The sequence below is a fragment of the Acomys minous genome (assembly GCF_964271855.1).
Source record: "Acomys minous genome assembly, chromosome: 20".
Classification (NCBI taxonomy): domain Eukaryota; kingdom Metazoa; phylum Chordata; class Mammalia; order Rodentia; family Muridae; genus Acomys; species Acomys minous.
This window is the reverse complement of record NC_140502.1, coordinates 14,568,562-14,586,321: the sequence shown is the minus strand read 5'-3', so window position 1 is coordinate 14,586,321 and position 17,760 is coordinate 14,568,562. Positions and strand designations below refer to the sequence as shown.

The window sequence follows — 17,760 nt, the reverse complement described above, 5'->3', positions numbered from 1 at the left end:
GGTCTTGGTCTCCTAATATAACTTCTACTCCCTCCTGCACCTTCCATCCTCCACTCTTCCCTAAAACACACAGCCCTCTGCCTAGAGTCCATTTTCAAGTACCAGTATCTGTGCATAACCACAAAGGGGAGAGGTCTCTCAGAGGACATCTATGTTCAGCTAATATCCACTTATAAGTGTGTATATACACCATGCATATGTTTCTGGGTCTTGGTTTCTCACTCAGGATCACCTTTTCTAGTTCTATCCTTTTACCAGCAAATTTCAAGATTTCCTTCTCTTTGCAAGCTGAATAGTATTCAAGTGTGTAAATATACCACAGTTTCTTCATCCATTTTTCAGGTGATGGTCATCTAAGTTGTTTCCAGATTCTGGCTATTACAGATAAAGGTGCTATGGACATAGCTGAGCAAATGTTCTTGATGTATGGTGAAGCATTATGAAGGTATATGTCCAGGTGTGGTAAACCTGAGTCTTGAGATAGCACTATTCTGAATTTTGTTAGCCAGCACCAGATTGAGGTCCTCAGGTACTTGACCTTTTTGGTCTTTGATCTAGCAAGCCTTTAGCTTTGGTTGTTTTCATTCCTTTCTTCATGACCTGTTACATGAGCTAGTGAGCCTTATGGCCTTTTCCTTCAGAATAGGAACTAAAAGGGAAAGATCAGCTGGGTGATTTATCTGCCTCTCTGAGCTGGCAGGTTTTCACAACAGCACTGGCCTCCTGTGTCTTTATTGGTAAAATAGAATGATCTGAGATTTTCAATTAAAACAAACTGTTTATTTTGCTTAGTCAGAATTGCCAAAGATCAATTAAACTAAGGACAATATATGCTGGTAAAAATGTGGATAAAGACAAAAACTTACTTATTGCTAGTGTGTGCACAAACGTATAATGGTAGTATAGAAACAATCTGTACATTCCTAAAAATCTAACAAAGAAAATAGGTCTTGAGTGCAGTTCTAGAATACCAGCCACACAAATGTGAAGTAGCTAGGATGCAACATAGGGCAGATTGGGCAGGGTAATGAGGCTGTGTGACAAAATAATTATAAGGGCAGAGAGCCTAACGCTGAGTCTTCTTTATAATGGGGTTTATTACCTAGCCTGCTTCCTTGTATTTCTTGTCTGGGACTTACAGGGTGTGAAAAAAAATATTCTTGCATTTTGTCCTGTGACACATACACACTTAAGAGCTATGTGTTTTCATGAACATACTGAACTATTTTACAAAAGAAATCTGTTTTAGTTAATAAGGGGACTTTTTCAGAGCGTTTATTTAGTACATATACTGCCTTTTATTTTGTGTATATGAGCATTCCACTTACACATAAATATAGGAAGTGTACACCTTGTCCTCAATGGCAAGAGTAGGACATAGGAGCCACTAGAAGTAGCATGGAAGCTAGTAGGGAGCCATTATATTGCTTCTAACTATACTCCTTTTCCAAAGGACTACAAACATCTCAGCCTGTTAGCTAATCCTAGAATTCACGCAAAGGCATTAATAATCCTTGGAATCAGAGAGCTCATTTCTTACTGCAGAAGACTTACATTAAGTTGCAAGCACACAACACTGCCAGGAGATACAATCCCAGAAGATTCTAAACCATTTTCTGCCCTCCCAGGCTGCAGACACACACACACACACACACACACACACACACACACACACACACACACACACCCCACAGTAGAGCAGTAGAGTAAATCTCACATTCTGGAAAGAAAAGATGATAAAAAGTGTTTTCTGAAATATTTTTAATGTATTTAATATAAAATCCAACAATGAGTGAGGAATATTGCTGGGTGTGGTGGTTCCCAACTTTAAACACAGCACTTAGGAGGCAGAGACAGGGGATCTGTGAGTTTATGGCCAACTAAGACTACAAAGCATGTCCAAGGCAGCCAGTGCTGTTACACAGAGAAATAAACCAAAAAAATAAAAATAAAAGAGAATACTACAAATGGTTTTTGAAACAGTCTCAGTGTGTGGATAACACTGGCATGAAACTAATACAGAGTAGCTTTCATCTACACCCTCAGTCTTAAGAGTGATGAATTTCCCTACCACACCACTTCTTTGTTTTACAGATGTCCTGGCCTCAACCAGTCCAGAATCAGAGTGTTCATTGAGGGTGTGATGTACCTCAATTCATCTAGCCATCTTATAGACCAAGATCATTAAGGATTTGTTCCAAGAGCAGTTTATCTCCTGGACTTGACTGTTTAGTATACTCTGCTTCCTGGAATGCAGCTTCAGTAAAAAGTGTAGATTCAACTGAGGCGCCTTCAGCTACTGCTGGGTCATTCGCACCTGCAGTTCCTAAAAAAGGACCAGGGCCTGCAGCTGCAGCAGGAGCTTGGCCAGCACAATGGTCTTCTTGGAGTCCACACCTGGCACCCTCTGAGCCTTGCTCAATGTGGAGAGTTTCTCCCAGATGGGGAATGGAGCCCACACAAGATGTGCCTGAAGACATGGACTCTCCAGTGGCAGGATCAATAAGAGATGAGGAACCTTGGGAACTGGTTGATCCACCAACATCCTTAGAGCTTTCCATTTTCTCTGGAGGTTCTGAAATATTCTGGAGATTTTTCTGTTTGTACTTAGCTCGGTGGTTCTTGAACCAGATCTGGAAAGTCAAAAAGAGAGGTTTAGCAAGATGAAGTTGCAGGAGATGCAGAAAAAGAGGTAGGAATTTAGGATGCGAGGTCCTGACACTAACAACTGGGGAAACTTCACCTAGATCTTCTGGGTCATTACTAGAAACATTAATGCCTAGGTCCCTGAGACCCTACTTGGGGATATGTGGCTCCAGGGTAGTACCCATGCAGAAGTTGAAGGCCAAGTCCAGCTCTGGATGAACAGATATCTCCAGTCCACATCTAAGATCTCCAAGAATTGTACAAGCACAAAGGTGAGAAATTTTGAAAATGTGAAGGTACCAATTGGAGAACTATCCTGAGTGCAGGGAGAGAGAGACAAGAGAAAGTCATCCCTGGATCTGGTACTCTGTCACTCCAAAACTTTGGGTGAGCTCCAAGCGTTGCTCTTTGCATGGGTACATGTGATCATTAAAATAAGTTTGCAGCTTGAGATTTTGTCTTTTAGAGTATTTAATGTGACGCCTTCCCTTTTTCTTTGGCACTCTGAACAGAACTTCCTGGTCATTGTATGCATCAGAGTGCTTCAGAGAGTCTAAAGAATTAGTGGGGGGGGGAATAAATACAATAGCAATATACAGAGAAAAAGAGAGAAAGAGAGAATGCCAGAGAGGGTTAGTTAATGAAATCGAACTACGCCAGAGAGGGTTAGTTAATGAAATCGAACTACCCTGACATTATCATCGTGCCTAACTACAAAATAATTTGTATACCTATTGTTTATTAACCTATCAGAAATCTGTATAAAATCGTGCTTTTAAAAAATATTGTGCTTTGGGGGTATCTCTCATTCTTTGTGCTATCAGTTTCGTATGTTTGGAGCTTAAACTTGAAAAGGTTTTTTATACCAAAAGATCAGATACATTATTAATATTTACAATAAGCTGGGTGTGGTGGTGCATGCCTTTAATCCCAGCACTCGGGAGGCAGAAGCAGATGAGTCGCTGTGTGTTCCAGGTCAGCCTGGTCTACAAAGTGAGTCCAGGACAGCCAAGGATGCACAGACAAAACCTGTCTCAAGAAAAACAAACAAACAAAAATTTTGAATATACCAAAACGTTAACATTGAATTTTAGAACAAGCAGTACTTGGAGGGTTTGGTGACCTACATCTTTAATCCCACCCCTAAGGTGGTAGAGGAATGTGGCTCTCTGAGTTTACGGCCAGATAGGTCTACAGGGGAAGGTTCAGAATATCCAGGGCTTCTCAGAGAATCCACGCCTAATAAAATACTGAGGTTGCTGATGATAATGGCGAGTTTAACACCCTCTCACTTCTGCTCTCCAGACTTCAATAGCACACTTAGAAGCAGGAGGTCATAGGATATCTGTGATGCTGTACCCCCTATGGTCTCCACAGAGAGATCAAAGTCAGTCTGCAATATAGAGACTTACAGGATCTCTAAATGGTAAGCAAACAAACCAACAAAATTTCAAAATAGGTGGCCATCACATGGATGCAAATTTACACTATAAATATTATTTTATACAACCAGAAAAAGCAAAGATAAATAAAACAAACAAGAATTAGTGATGGGGAACATGTGGAAAAAGAAGGACTCATATTCATGGCAGGTAGAAGTTGAAAACAGTCCATCCTTCCCAGATTCCTCATACCATCTACACAGAATCCTTACACACAAACTCACCCTGGATCAATACTGCCTTGGAACCCCAACTCCATGCCATCACTGATGCAGGACCTGTAATTAAAAAATAAAATTATATCTCAATCTTCAGGCCCCTGCCTCAAACCTCCCCAATCCAGGAGGAATAATTCTTTTTAGTGCACACTGTACAAAAAAACCCTGTTTCTTTACCTAGGACCCTGAGGTAGGAAGGAAAATCCTAACCAGCAAGGGGGAGGCGTGGTGGCGCATGCCTTTAATCCCAGCACTCAAGGAGGCAGAGGCACCTGGGTCATTGTGAGTTGGACGCCACCTGGTCTACATATTGACTTCCAGGACAGCCAAGACTACATACAGAGACCATGCCTCAGGGGGGGGGGAATAAGGAAAAAAAGGAAAGAAAAGAAAAAATGAATTTAGGCAGCTCATGACATGGTGAACCCAAAAAAAAAAACACTCTTGGCCAACAAATTCTGTTTTTCAATGTGACATCAATACCTAGGACTCCAGGTGTTGCTTCATACAGTGAAAGTGGGAGCCATTAAAACACAATTCACCTGAGCCCCAACAAGAGTGAAAACAAAGTTACAAAATGAGGAATAGTGGTGTCAGCCTGTAATCCCAATATCCTGCAGGTGGAGGTAGAAGAACCAGTTTGAGGCCAGCTTCACCAACACTGAATGTTTGAAGCCAGCCTGCTACATGCTACCCTGTTTCTAAACTAACCCTGACAGCCAGGCAATGCACGGCTCACTTCTTGTTTTGTTTGTTTGTTTGTTTGTTTTTTGAGACAGGGTTTCTCTGTGTCACGCCGGCTGTCCTGGACTCACTTTGTTGACCTGGCTGGCCTCAAACTCACTTCTATTCCCAGCACTTGAGAGGCAGATGCAGAGAAATCCCTCTGTATTCCAAGCAGAATTAGTCTACATACAGTGTTCCAGGACAGACAGCCATACACGAGACTGTATTTTAAAAAACCCACAAGAATACACTCGTATATACATACATACATACATACATACATACATACATACATACATACTTCTGTACACACACTCAGACAGACACATACGTATTTCTCCACATATCAAGTAGAGGGAAAGTTGCCCAGATAATATATGTTTCCAGAATCTGAAATCTGGTTTCCCACAGTCCTGTCTCCCATGAACTCAGCCACAGGCAGCAGGAAGATGCAGGGGACTGCCTCTGCAGCCTTGAATACAGCCATGGGAGGACCCTTTGGCACAGACTATGGCAATGGCAACTAATATTCCAAAGACAGTAATGATGGTGGAATTCAGAATGCTTCCCCCACAGCCTGTGGACACAGGGCAGCTGTTACTAAGGTGGTGAGGCCCTGCCACAGGGGCCCCAAGAGATCTTTTATTTGGGAAAACTGAAGCCCGTGATGATTCACCTCAGTCTCTGATAGCTACTCCAGCTGCTGTTTTCTATGTGCATCTGAGTCTCTGTATGTGTCCTGTCTTCTGGTGCCCACAGAGGGCATCGGATCTCCTGGATTGAAATTAAAAGCAACTGTGAGCCACCATGTGGATGCTGGGATCCAAATCAGGGTCTTCTTACAGAGTTGTAGGCTCTGGACCTGTCACCCAAAACATTTTTTGTTTATTTCCTTGGGCTTTTTTCTTAAAGCAAGGATCTCTCTGTGTAATTCTGGATGCCCTAGAATTGGCTCTGTAGATCAAGCTGGCTTCAAACTTACAGAGATCTCCTTGACTTTTGAGTGCTGGGATTAAAGCCTTCCACCACCATCACCTGACAAATGTTAGGCTTCCTGAAACAGGGTCTCACTACACAGCCCTCCAAATGGCAACTACAAATCGCCAATCATTGTCCTGAGACTGAAGTCTCTGTGACTTTGAAGAACAGCAAAGCTTTGAAACAAGATCTCAAACAAGCCCAGAACAAAAGAAAGAGAGGCTATCACCTGAAAAACTTCTTTTCCCCTGAAGCAAATACACCTTGCTAAATTGATGAATGATATAAACACTTAAGTGCATACACACACGCACACACACACACACACACACACACACACACACACACACACACACACACTCCAAAAAGTTTAAAACTAGGATGTTGATACCCAGAGGATGGGTTTCTACCCTTGTGCTCAGCCTGCCCAATGTGTCTGTGTTAAATCCCAGCATGCCTCACCTCTATTTAGTGTCTACAGACAGTGGCAGAGCCTAGTATGTTGTGCTGGGACTCTTAACAAAAGAATGTTTATATATTTCTTTTATGTTTATGAATGGTGTAATTGCATGGATATCTGCATACCAGAAGAGGTCATAAGACCCTATTATAGGTGTGTGTGTGTGTGTGTGTGTGTGTGTGTGTGTGTGTGTGTGTGTGTGTGTATGCAAGTGCCATCTATGTAACTAGGTGTATTTCCTTGAGGGGAAAAGCCATTTCTCAGGAGATGACCTTTCTTGCTTTAGTGCTGCACTAGTTCAGGATCTGCCTTCAAGGCTCTGCTCAGGTGCAGAGGATTTTCCTAGATCCCACACTGATAGCCTTAGGGAGTGCATCAGTGAGAGAGCACCTCCCTAGACTCCCCCAGTGAGGAGAAAGGGACATGGCTCAGTGGGGGAGCCCCTTCCTAGACTCCCCAGTTAGGAGTTGGGCTTGTGGCTCAGAGATAGGGACCTGTGAGAGGCTGGGGTTATATCTCCACAATAGCATACCCAGCCTAGTATGCTGGAGACTCTACACCTTAGCCTCAGCAGAGGAGAAATTAATAGAAGGCTGGGATTAAAGGTATGTGCCATCATGTCCTGCAAACCCATGGATTTTAGAATACATCTTTGATAACCTCTGCACTTGAGGGTAATACATGTTTCAGAATTTCAGCTTTCCATGTGTGCTAATGGCGGTGTTCCTGTGGCCCCTTACCTGCCACAGGTGGTAGGCAGATTTAGATTCTATATGCAGGATAAAGTTTTGTTTAGGAAAACATTGTTACCCTATTAGCACATCTGTGCCAAGTCCACTTTTTTTTTCTTTCCCTAAATCACACTACAGGGATTTCTTTCACATTTGAGTTAATATAATTTGAAAAACTTTTTAGTGACTGACCTAGGTACAGGCTTAGAGATCGTGGTAGGAAAGGTAGGAAAAGTTGAAGATTCCTGAACATCCTTAACTTACCCTGGTAAATAACAATTACCACTGTGAGGTAGAGGCAGGTGGAGCGATGTGAGTTTGAGGCCAGCCTGGTGTACCAAATGAGTCCAGGAGCAGCAAGGCTTACACAGAGAAACCCTGTCTAGTCAAACAAAAAAAGAAGAAGAAGAAAGAAAGGGAAAAAGAAAATAATAGGTTCTTGTATTGGGGTTAAAACTACTTTGTGTAGTGCTTGGATTGTGTGAAATGATAAAGTCATTAAGAACATGCTTTACTATTCTAAATCAGTTACTTTTGTGACATGTACCCAGAAGGCCTTATTTTGTAGTATAATTTGTTGCTACAGGAGGTGAGTATCTGTGATACAGTTAAGAGAGCTTGAAAAAGATGGGCAGTGGTGGTGTACGCCTTTAATCCCAGCACTCGGAGACAGAGGCAGGTGCATCATTGTGAGTTCGAGGCCACCCTGGTCTACAAGGCGTGTCAAGGACAGATAAGGCTACACAGACGTACACCAGGGACTATCGCTGCTGCTTATGTTCAGTGGGTATGGACTTCATGGGATATACAGCATGGTTGGTGAATCCTTTATAGTGACAGCATTGTCCTCTTATATATTATTCTAGAGTGAACAAATGAGAGTTTTATTCTAAAGGGGATAGGAAGTTTTTTTGGAGTAATACTGAAACCCCAAAGATTATGTTAATTCTTTGTTTTTGCCTTTTACTTAAGTGACTTCATAATATGAATCTTTAAAGCAGTTAAGTCTTTGGAAACATGTCACCAGGATGTTAGTATTGCTTGAAATGATTTATTTAAGATTACTAGATACATGTACACACCCAAATATAAGCATGTAGATTTGCATCTTGATTTGTAAATTTTTATTTCAATAAACTCTTCCCATAGGAATAGGAAACAAAAGAAAAGTCTAATTTTGGGGCCAGTTGTCCCATCTCATACTGTGACATAGCAGCCCTGTGCATACTTTTTTTTAATTTAGTAGTTGTTACAGCATATAGCTGGGCCCTTTCCAGAAATTGCTGACATGCATCTTGTATCCAGAGAGTCCTGAGCTCCAGCTGATGTCAAGTTTCCATTCTCTATCAGGAAGAATTTTGTTCCTTCCTCCATTTTTGTCTGCCTGTAGCTTAATGCTCCATCTCTTGGCTTTCTCCCCTCTCTCTCCCTGATCTTTTGTAGAGAAAGCATGGAAAAACATGATCACAATTACCCACACTGCAACCTGGTCCAGGACAGCAACCAAAACAAAGTCAGAGAAAGGCCAAGTGTCCTGTGCCATGGCACCTTGGAGAGAGACCATAGCAGCCTCTATTTTTTAATTTAGATGGCAAATTTCATTCCCCATCTCTACTTGTAAGTTTTCTGGCCTCTCAGTTCCGGTTTTCTAACCACACCGCCTCTGGAGCCAACATTGCTCTGTGAGAGTCAAGCCACAAGTAGTAGGCAACCTGGTTGTGTTAAGTCCTTTCCCTTTATCTCCCATGTGCCCACAGGAAGCTGCATTTTGTCTGTGGGTGAGAAGAAGAGTCTCTCTTAAAGTGACATGTGGGAGAAAGTTTTTGATTCAGAAGTATTTTGGTTTTTACCTTTGGTTCTTTTTATAAGAAACTGCCTTTCATTCAAATCTTCCCATATCAAGCCCCATGTTTAACCACTTTTTTATTACTATTAATAATAAATATTCACTCATATATTTAATAAAAACCTCCTTTATTTGTTAATCCATAATACCCCCCAAATAATCACACATTAAGGCAATGACTCATTAAAAACTGAGCACAAAGCGGAACGTGATAATTCATCTATTATCCCATGATCAGTTAGTTACTCTTCCTTCCATCCAATGTCCCAGGCACTTGCTTTATTCTCTTCTGTGGATTCTGTCCATCCTCTTCCTCTCCTGCTCTCTTTCCTCCAGTCCAAGGTGATGGGATCTCACACTCTTCCCCTAGCTTGCGTAGGTCTCCTCTCCTTGTCTTAGCCTGCTTGGATGATGCTCTTCTCTGTGGTTTGGCCAGAAGCAATGTTCCTCTCTCTGGCTTAGGCTGGCTGGCTGATGCTATCTCTGGTACAGTCTGGCTGGTTGAAGCATCCGTAACGGGCATGACCTGGTTGGATGATGCATTCTTCACTGGCATGACCTGGTTGGATGATGCATTCTTCACTGGCATGACCTGGTTGGATGATGCATTCTTCACTGGCATGACCTGGTTGGATGATGCATTCTTCACTGGCATGGCCTGGACGCATGATGCCACCTTTATTGGCATGGCCTGATAGGATGATGCATCCTTCACTGACATGGCCTGGTTGAATGATGCAACCTTCATTGGCATGACCTGGTTGGATGATGCATCCTTCATCGACATGGCCTGGTTGGATGATGCAACCTTTATTGACATGGCTTGGTTGGATGATGCATCCCTCACTGACATGGCCTGGTTGGATGATGCTTCCCTCACTGGCATGGCCTGGATGGATGATGCAACCTTTATTGGCATGGCCTGGTTGGATGATGAATCCTTCATTGGCATGGCCTGGTTGGATGATGAATTCTTCACTGGCATGGCCTGGATGGATGATGCCACCTTTATTGGCATGGCCTGATTGGATGATGCATCCTTCACTGGCATGGCCTGGATGGATGATGCTCTTCTCTGTGGTCTGGCTTCTTTGAATGATGTTCCTCTCTGTATCTTAGGCTGGGTGGACAATGCTGTTCTCTCTGGTGCAGCCAAGCAGGATGACGCATCCCTAACTGACAAGGACTGTTTGGATAATGACGCCATCACTGGTATGGCCTGGTTTGATGATGCAGGCATCTGTGTCATGGCCTGGTTGGATGATGCACGCATCGGTGTCATGGCCTGCTTGGAGGATGCAGGCCTCCGTGTCATGGCCTGGTTGGATGATGCAGGCATCCGTGTCATGGCCTGGTTGGAGGATGCACGCATCGGTGTCATGGCCTGGTTGGAGGATGCACGCATCGGTGTCATGGCCTGGTTGGAGGATGCAGGCCTCGGTGTCATGGCCTGGTTGGATAAGGCAGGCATTGGTGTCATGGTCTGGTTGGATGATGCACGCATCATTGGCATGGTCTGTGAGGAGGGTGCTCCTCTCACTTGCGCGGCCTCCTTGAATATTCTCAGAAATGAAGTCCTCTGATTTTCTGTCATATTTGTCATCACTAGGTCTTGATAACATTTAAACCATCCCTGAGAAGAAAGGATAGTTTTTATCTTTTTAAGAAATTATTCATCAAGCTAGGCAGTGGTGGCACATGCCTTTAATCCTAGCACTTGGGAGGTAGAGGCAGGTGAATCATTGTGAGTTTGAAGCTAGCCTGCTCTACAAAGTGAGTCCAGGACAGTCAAGGCTACACAGGGAAACCCTGTCATGAGAACCACCCCTCCCCTCCAAAAAAGAAAATAAAAGAAATGATTCATAATTTTTTAGGAGCTTTAATTTATATACTTAATAGATATAATTAATTTTTATATGGCTTTGTTTTTGCTCTTGTTTTGTTTTGTTTTTTTGTTGTTTTGGTTTTTTTTTCTTATTTTTGGTTTTTCTAGACGGGGTCTCTCTGTGTGGCCTTGAATGTCCTGCACTCACTTTATAGACCATGCTAGCCCCGAACTTACAGCAATCTGCCTACTTCTGCCTCCCTGTTTTTGATTTTTGAGAAAGGGTTTCTCTGTGTAAACTTGTCTGTTCTGGAATTCACTATGAAGACCAAGCTGGCCTCTAACACAAAGTTGTGTCTGCCTCTGCCTACCAAGGGCTAATATATAACATGTATGCTGTCACACAGATATTTTTTCATTGTTATTTTAGGTTATGCTTGTATACACCTGGTTGCAGTGCCTATAGAGAGTAGAAGGGACCATTAGGGAATCTGTAGCTGGATATACAGGTGGCTTTGAGCCACCAGGCCAGTGCTTGGCATTGAACTCTTGCCGTCACAGGAACAGTCATTGCCCTTAACTACTGAACCACCTCCCCAGCCCCAGACATTTATCTTCGGCTCAGTTTTTGAGACAGGGCCAGTATAGTCTGTGCCAGGGATAGAACCTAGGACTTTTTGAAATTCAAGGCCATCAACTAACCCCATCACCTTTAGCCAGAGAGTTGGATAATAAAGTGATTAGTCCAGAGGAGAAATGTACCATCCTCAGGTGAGAAAGCAGGTTACTAATCTCTCACAGATATTTAATATGCTCTTTCAGCCTCCCTGTCCTTGGTCCCTGAGGTAGATGATTTGAGACTTTATCAGTGGCTGGAGCAGACAGGGTGCTCCCACCCTAGATCACAAGACAGTAAGAAAAGATGGCTCTGGACTGTCAAGGACAATATCCTGAGCCCTGTGTGGTGGCCTACTCCAGTAGCCCAGTTCATGGGAAATAGAGGCAGAAGAGACAGGAGTTCAAGGCCATCTTCAGCTATGCAAGTGTGAGGCTAGCCTAGACTAAATATGACTGTCTCAAATAAAATAATAGAAAATAAATAAACAGTAAAAAGAAAAAAGACCCACTCCCACTTGCTTTGTTTTATCAGTACAACACAGGAGAATACAGGAACCAACTCCTCTAAGAAAGGGCCCTAGCCAGTCCATAGTGGAGCATGGATTCAGGAGGCAGAAACAGGGAGATCCCTGAGTTCAAAGCCAGACTGGTCTACAGAGTGAGTTCCAAGGCCATCAGGGATAGATAGAAAAACACAGTGTGCAAGGAACAGAACAAGAAAGAATAAAACAAAGGAAAAGAAGGAAGGAAGGAAGAAGAGAGAGAGAGAGAGAAACAAAGAGTCTCACTGAGCCCTCTTGGCCTCAAGTCAGGTTTGCCTTGACACTGCACAGCTGGTATGTGTAATCCTCTAGGGAGCCTTAGTGTATCTGAATAAAGTTGGTGGGTAAGCAAATAAACAACTCAGGAGCTAGAGAAATGGTTCAGAGGTTAGGAGCACTGTGTCCTCTTCCTGAGGTCCTGAGTTCAATTCCCAGCAATTACATGGTGGCTCACAACCATCTATAATGAGATCTGGTGCCCTCTTCTGGCCTGCAGGTGTACATGCAGGTGAAACACTGCATACATAATAAATAACTACATCTTTTTAAAAAAGAAAAGAAAAAACTCATTCCTCTCTAGCATCCATTCCTTAACAACGCCACAGTCAACAAACAGGAATTATTTTTTTAAAAGTGCAGCCACTTGTACTACCATCACTCAGGAGGCAAAGGCACAAGCCAGCCTGACCTACATAGCAAGTTCCAGGCCATCCAAGGCTACACAGTGAGACCCTACATCCATAATACAGTCATATCAATGCATTATTGACAGTGAAACATGGGCATATGCCTGTAATGCAGCACTTTGGGAGGTGACAACAGGAAGAACCTGAGATCAAGACAGGCCTTATAGCTGGTTGACATTGGCACATGCTTTTAATCCTAGCCCTCGTGAGGCAGAGGCAGGCACATTTCTGTGGGTTCCAGGCCAGCCTAGCCTACAGAGTGAGTTCTAGGACAGCCAGGCTGCACAGAGAATCCCTACCTCAAAAAACAAATAAATAAAAGACTAGCCTTAGATCTGTGAGATGCTCTCTCATGAAATGGAAGGGGGTGGAACTGGAGAGATGGCTTAGTGGTTAAGAGCACTTGCTGACCTTGCAGAGGACCCAGGTTCTATTCCCAGCATCCACCACCTGTACCTCGGCCTCCATGGGATAGGACAGCCTCTTATAGCCTTCTGGGAACCAGGCGTGCAAATGGTGCACATATAGAGAAAGCATGCACACATACACATGAAAAATTTACAACATTTTTTTTTGTTTTTTTAAGACAAGGTCTCTCTGTGTTAGCCTTGGCTGTCCTGGAGTCAGTAGACCTGGCTGGCCTCGCACTCACAAATATACACCTGCCTCGGCCTTCTGAGTGCTGGGATTAAAGGCATGTCCCACCATGCCCGGCTATATTTACAACTTTAAATGACTAGAAGAAAGGAAAGCCCACAGGAGGCCCTGGGCTAGCTGACTACCCTGAGACACACCCAGGCACCAACCTCCACTACCATGTCCTTTAACTGGAGTCTTGAGGCCAGTTGTTGGATTTCCTGTAGGTTTGGGAACATGTTTCCATAGAAGACATCTTGCAGTGCCAAGTGTTGCTCAAGACTGATTATGGTCCAGAATTCTTCATCTTTCACTGGCTTTCCTGTTCACAGAGGAGACAAGAATATTTTTATTCGGTTTTGGTTTTGGTTTTGGTTTTCATCTGTACAAAGGGTGTTTATTTATAAACAATACAGTAGGCAGCATTTTATCCTTAAATTCTATTTCCCCAAAACATGAGTTTCTTTTTGTTGGGTTGAATTATTTAAGGAAATACAAAAAATGCTGGGTAGATGGCTCAGCGGTTAAGGTCACTGGCTGCTCTTCCATAGGTCCTGAGTTCAATTCTCAGCAACTACGGGGTGGCTCACAATCATCAATAAAGATATCTGGTGCCATCTTTAGGCCGGCATGTGTATTTGCAGGCAGAACCCTGTATACTTAATAAGGAAATCTTTTTTTTTTAAGTTGTGAACATTTAAAATTTTTTCAATAAATTTAAAAAATAAAAATGCTGAGTTTTATGATACCACACTACTTTAATCTCAGCAAATTGAGTTCCAGGACAGCCATGGCTACAAACAGAGACCATGCCTCAGGGGAAAAAGAAAGAAAAAAAGTAAAAAAAGTAAAAAACTGAATTTAAGAAGGTCATGACATACTTAACCCAGAAAAACACTCTTAGGCCAAAAGAATCTATTTTTCAAGGTGAAGTCAATACCTAGGACTCCAGGTGTTACTTCATACAGCAAAATCAGAAGCCACTAAAATACAGCTCACCTGAGCCCCAACAAGAGTTAAAACAATGTTACAAAAAAAAAAAAGCACGGTGGTGTCAACCTGGAATCCCAATAGTTTGAGGCCAGCTTCACCATCACTGAATGTTTGAAGCCAGCCTGCTACATGCTACCCTGTTTCTAAATTAACCCTGACAGCCAGGCACTGTAGGGCACGCTTCTAATGCCAGCACTTGAAAAGCAGATGCAAAGGAATCTGTGTATTCCAAGCAGGATTGGTCTACATACAGAGTTTCTGGACAGACAGGGCTACATGAGATTCTATTTAAAAACACACACACACACAAGCATACATACTTACATACATATATACACACAAGCAGATACATATGTATTTATCCACATATCAAGTAGATGGACAGGTGCCCAGATAATATATGTTTCCAGAATATGAAATCTGGTTTCACACAGTCCTCTAGAAAATGGGCAGAGCATTGTGACACGAATGGTTAATGCCAGCACTCAGGAAGCAGAAGCAGGTGAATCTCTCAGATGTTGAGGCCAAACTGGTCTACTAAGGATATTCCACGGCACGCAGGGCTACATAGAGACTCTGTCCCAAGCCGGGTGTGGTGGTGCACGTTTTTAATCTCAGCACTTGGAGGCAGAGGCAGGTGGATTTATGTCAATTCAAACTCAGCCTGGTCTACAAAGCAAGTCCAGGATAGATTACAAAGAGAAACGCTATCTCAAAAAACATGAGAGAGAGAGAGAGAGAGAGAGAGAGAGAGAGAGAGAGAGAGAGGAAGGGAGGGATGGAGGGAGATTCTGTCTCACCTACACCAAAAAAGAAAAAGAAAGAAAAAAGAGAGGGAGGGAGGGAGAATGTTAGAGAGAGATTGAAAGAGGAGATAAGTGATGGTGACACACGATTTTATTTTGTTTGTTTGTTTGTTTTTGGTTGTTCAGAGACAGGGTTTCTCTTTGTCCTGGTCTCACTATGTAGACCAATCTGGCCTCAAACCCAAGAGATTTGCCTGCTTCTGCCTCTCAAGTGCTGAGATTAAAGGCATGTGCCACTACCACCTGGCTAAATATATGTTTAAGGGTACATTAAATATTTCATGGGACTGTAGAAATGACTCTGTGCCTAAGAGCCCTGGCTGCTCTTACAGAGGACCTCAGGAACCCCTCACCCTCTTCAGGTCTCCTGGAACACTCAAAATCCCACAATCACAAACACATACTGGTATTAATTAAAATATTGAGCAGAGAGCTGGAGCATGGCTCAGCCGTGGAACCCTCCTTACACAGGTGACACCATGGGCTCTAGACTCAGTAGGAAAAAGAAGCAGAAAATTACAACACACTACCAGAAGTCAAGAAGGGTAGGGAAAAAGAAATGTGTGGCCCCCATGGGACCTAGCTTGGAACCCCAGGAGAAGGAGAACACCTCACGTCTTTGTCACAGCCACAGCCATCTGCACCCCAATTCTGGCTCCTGCCCTTTACTCACGGGGCATCCTGTCTCCCTGTGGTTTGTTCCTGGATGGGATGTGCGCTCTGGATCCTCAGAGACTGTGAGCTCCTCCTTCCAGGACTTGGCAATTTATCTTCTCCATCAACTTGCCACTCCCCAAACCCTCCCTAATCCAGGAGGATAAATCTATTCCATTGCAAACTCTACAGAACCAGTTTTGGCTTGGTGGGTTTTTTGCAATTGGTTTTTGTTTGTTTTGTTATTGTCGGTTTGTTTTGTTTTGTTTTGTTTTGTTTGTCAAGACAGGGTTTCTCTGTTCAGCCTTCACTGTTCTGGACTTGCTAGGTAGAGGAGGCTGGTTTCAAACTCAGAGCTTGTTTTTACATTTTTCCCAGCAAGATACATTCTTCTGTATCTTGGCTGGTCTTGAAGTCACTTTGCAGACCTTGCTGGCCTTGAACTCACAGAGATCCATCAACCTCTACCTCCCTAGGGCTGGGATAAAAGGCAGCCAGTTCTAATTCTAGGCTGAATTGGGGTTTTATCTAAAATTCAGTAATTCTGGAAGTAGAGCTCACTGCTTTAGAGTTTGTTTCTCACTCAGGCACCAGACATGCATGTGGTGATGCATGCCTTTAATCCCAGCAGAGGTAGGTGAATATATGGGAGTTTAAGGCCAACCTGGTCTACAAAACGAGTTCAGGACAGATTACACAGAGAAACCCTGTATTGGGAAAAAAAAAGAAAGAGAGAGAGAGAGACTCTGTCTCACCCACATCAAAAAAGAAAAAGAAAAAACAAAAAAGAAAGAAGAGTGCAAGAGAGAATGTGAGAGAGAGAGAGAAAGAGAGAGAGAGAGAGATTGAGAGAGAGATATTGAGAGAGATAGGAGACAAATAGTGGTTATACATGTCCTTTTTTTTTTTTTTTGGTTGTTTGAGACAGTGTTTCTCTGTGTCCTAGAATTGCTTTGTAGACCAATCTGGCCTCAACCTCAGAGGTTTGCCTGTTTCTCCCTCCCAAGTGCTGAGATTAAAGGCTTGTGCCACTACCACCTCACTAAATATATTTTTAAGATACATTAAATAGTTCATGGGACTGTAGAGATGGCTCTGCGGCTAAGAGCCCTGGCTGCTTTTACAGAGGACCTCAGTTCTGTCCCCAGCTCACACATGAACCTGTTCACAACGTTTAGCTCCAAGGGCCCCAGTATAGATCGTATTCTGCTCTTGGAAACGAATCTCGTGTGGTTCTCAGCACCTAAGACTTCTGACTCAGGGACACCTTACACTTCTCTGATCTCGAGAAACACTAGAAATCGAACTGCCCCCACTCACACACATTAAATTGTCCAAATACAATTGATTTTTAAAATAAAACAGTAAGAGAGAACTGGGAAAAATCACAATGGGGGGGGGTCCTCAGAACCAATATACAAATGGATACAGTGTGTGGATCCATGTGTGACCCAAGCACTTCTAGACATCAGAGGTGGACGGCAAAGAACTGACAACTCTCAGGCTAGCTATCCTGATGTACACAGCAGCACTGACACTCACAGCTCTACACACACACAAACACACACTGTCGAAGATTTTATTTATCAGTTAAAACATAGTAAAGAGAAAGTGTCTACAAAGTAAGTTCAAGGACAGCCACAGCTACCTACAGAGACCATGCCTCAGGGGGGAAAAAGAAGGGAAAAAAAGGAAAGAAAAGAAAAAATGAATTTATGCAGCTCATGACATGGTGAACCCCCCGCCCCCAAAAAAATACTCTTAGCCAAAAAATTCTGTTTTTCAACGTAAAATCAATACATAGGACTCCAGGTGTTACTTCATACAGTGAAAGTGGGAGCCACTAAAATACAACTCACCTGAGCCCCAACAAGAATTAAAACAAAGTTACAAAATGAGGCATAGTGGTGTCAGCCTGGAAACCCAATATCCTGCAGGTGGAGGTAGAAGAAC

General features: G+C 43.0%; 1 protein-coding gene across 1 annotated transcript; it reads right to left on the bottom strand.

The window, feature by feature from the left end:
• Positions 1-2,795: 2,795 nt before the first annotated feature.
• Positions 2,796-15,892, bottom strand: LOC311590797 (uncharacterized protein; the record flags this gene model as incomplete). The annotated part of the gene is made up of 5 exons (XM_084770056.1): positions 15,827-15,892; positions 13,525-13,676; positions 10,229-10,680; positions 4,313-4,366; positions 2,796-2,886 (listed from the first exon to the last, which is right to left on the bottom strand). The coding sequence occupies exons 1-5, from the start codon at positions 15,831-15,833 to the stop codon at positions 2,796-2,798; spliced, it is 756 nt and encodes a 251-aa protein (XP_084626182.1). The 5' UTR covers positions 15,834-15,892.
• Between the last annotated feature and the right edge of the window lie 1,868 nt (positions 15,893-17,760).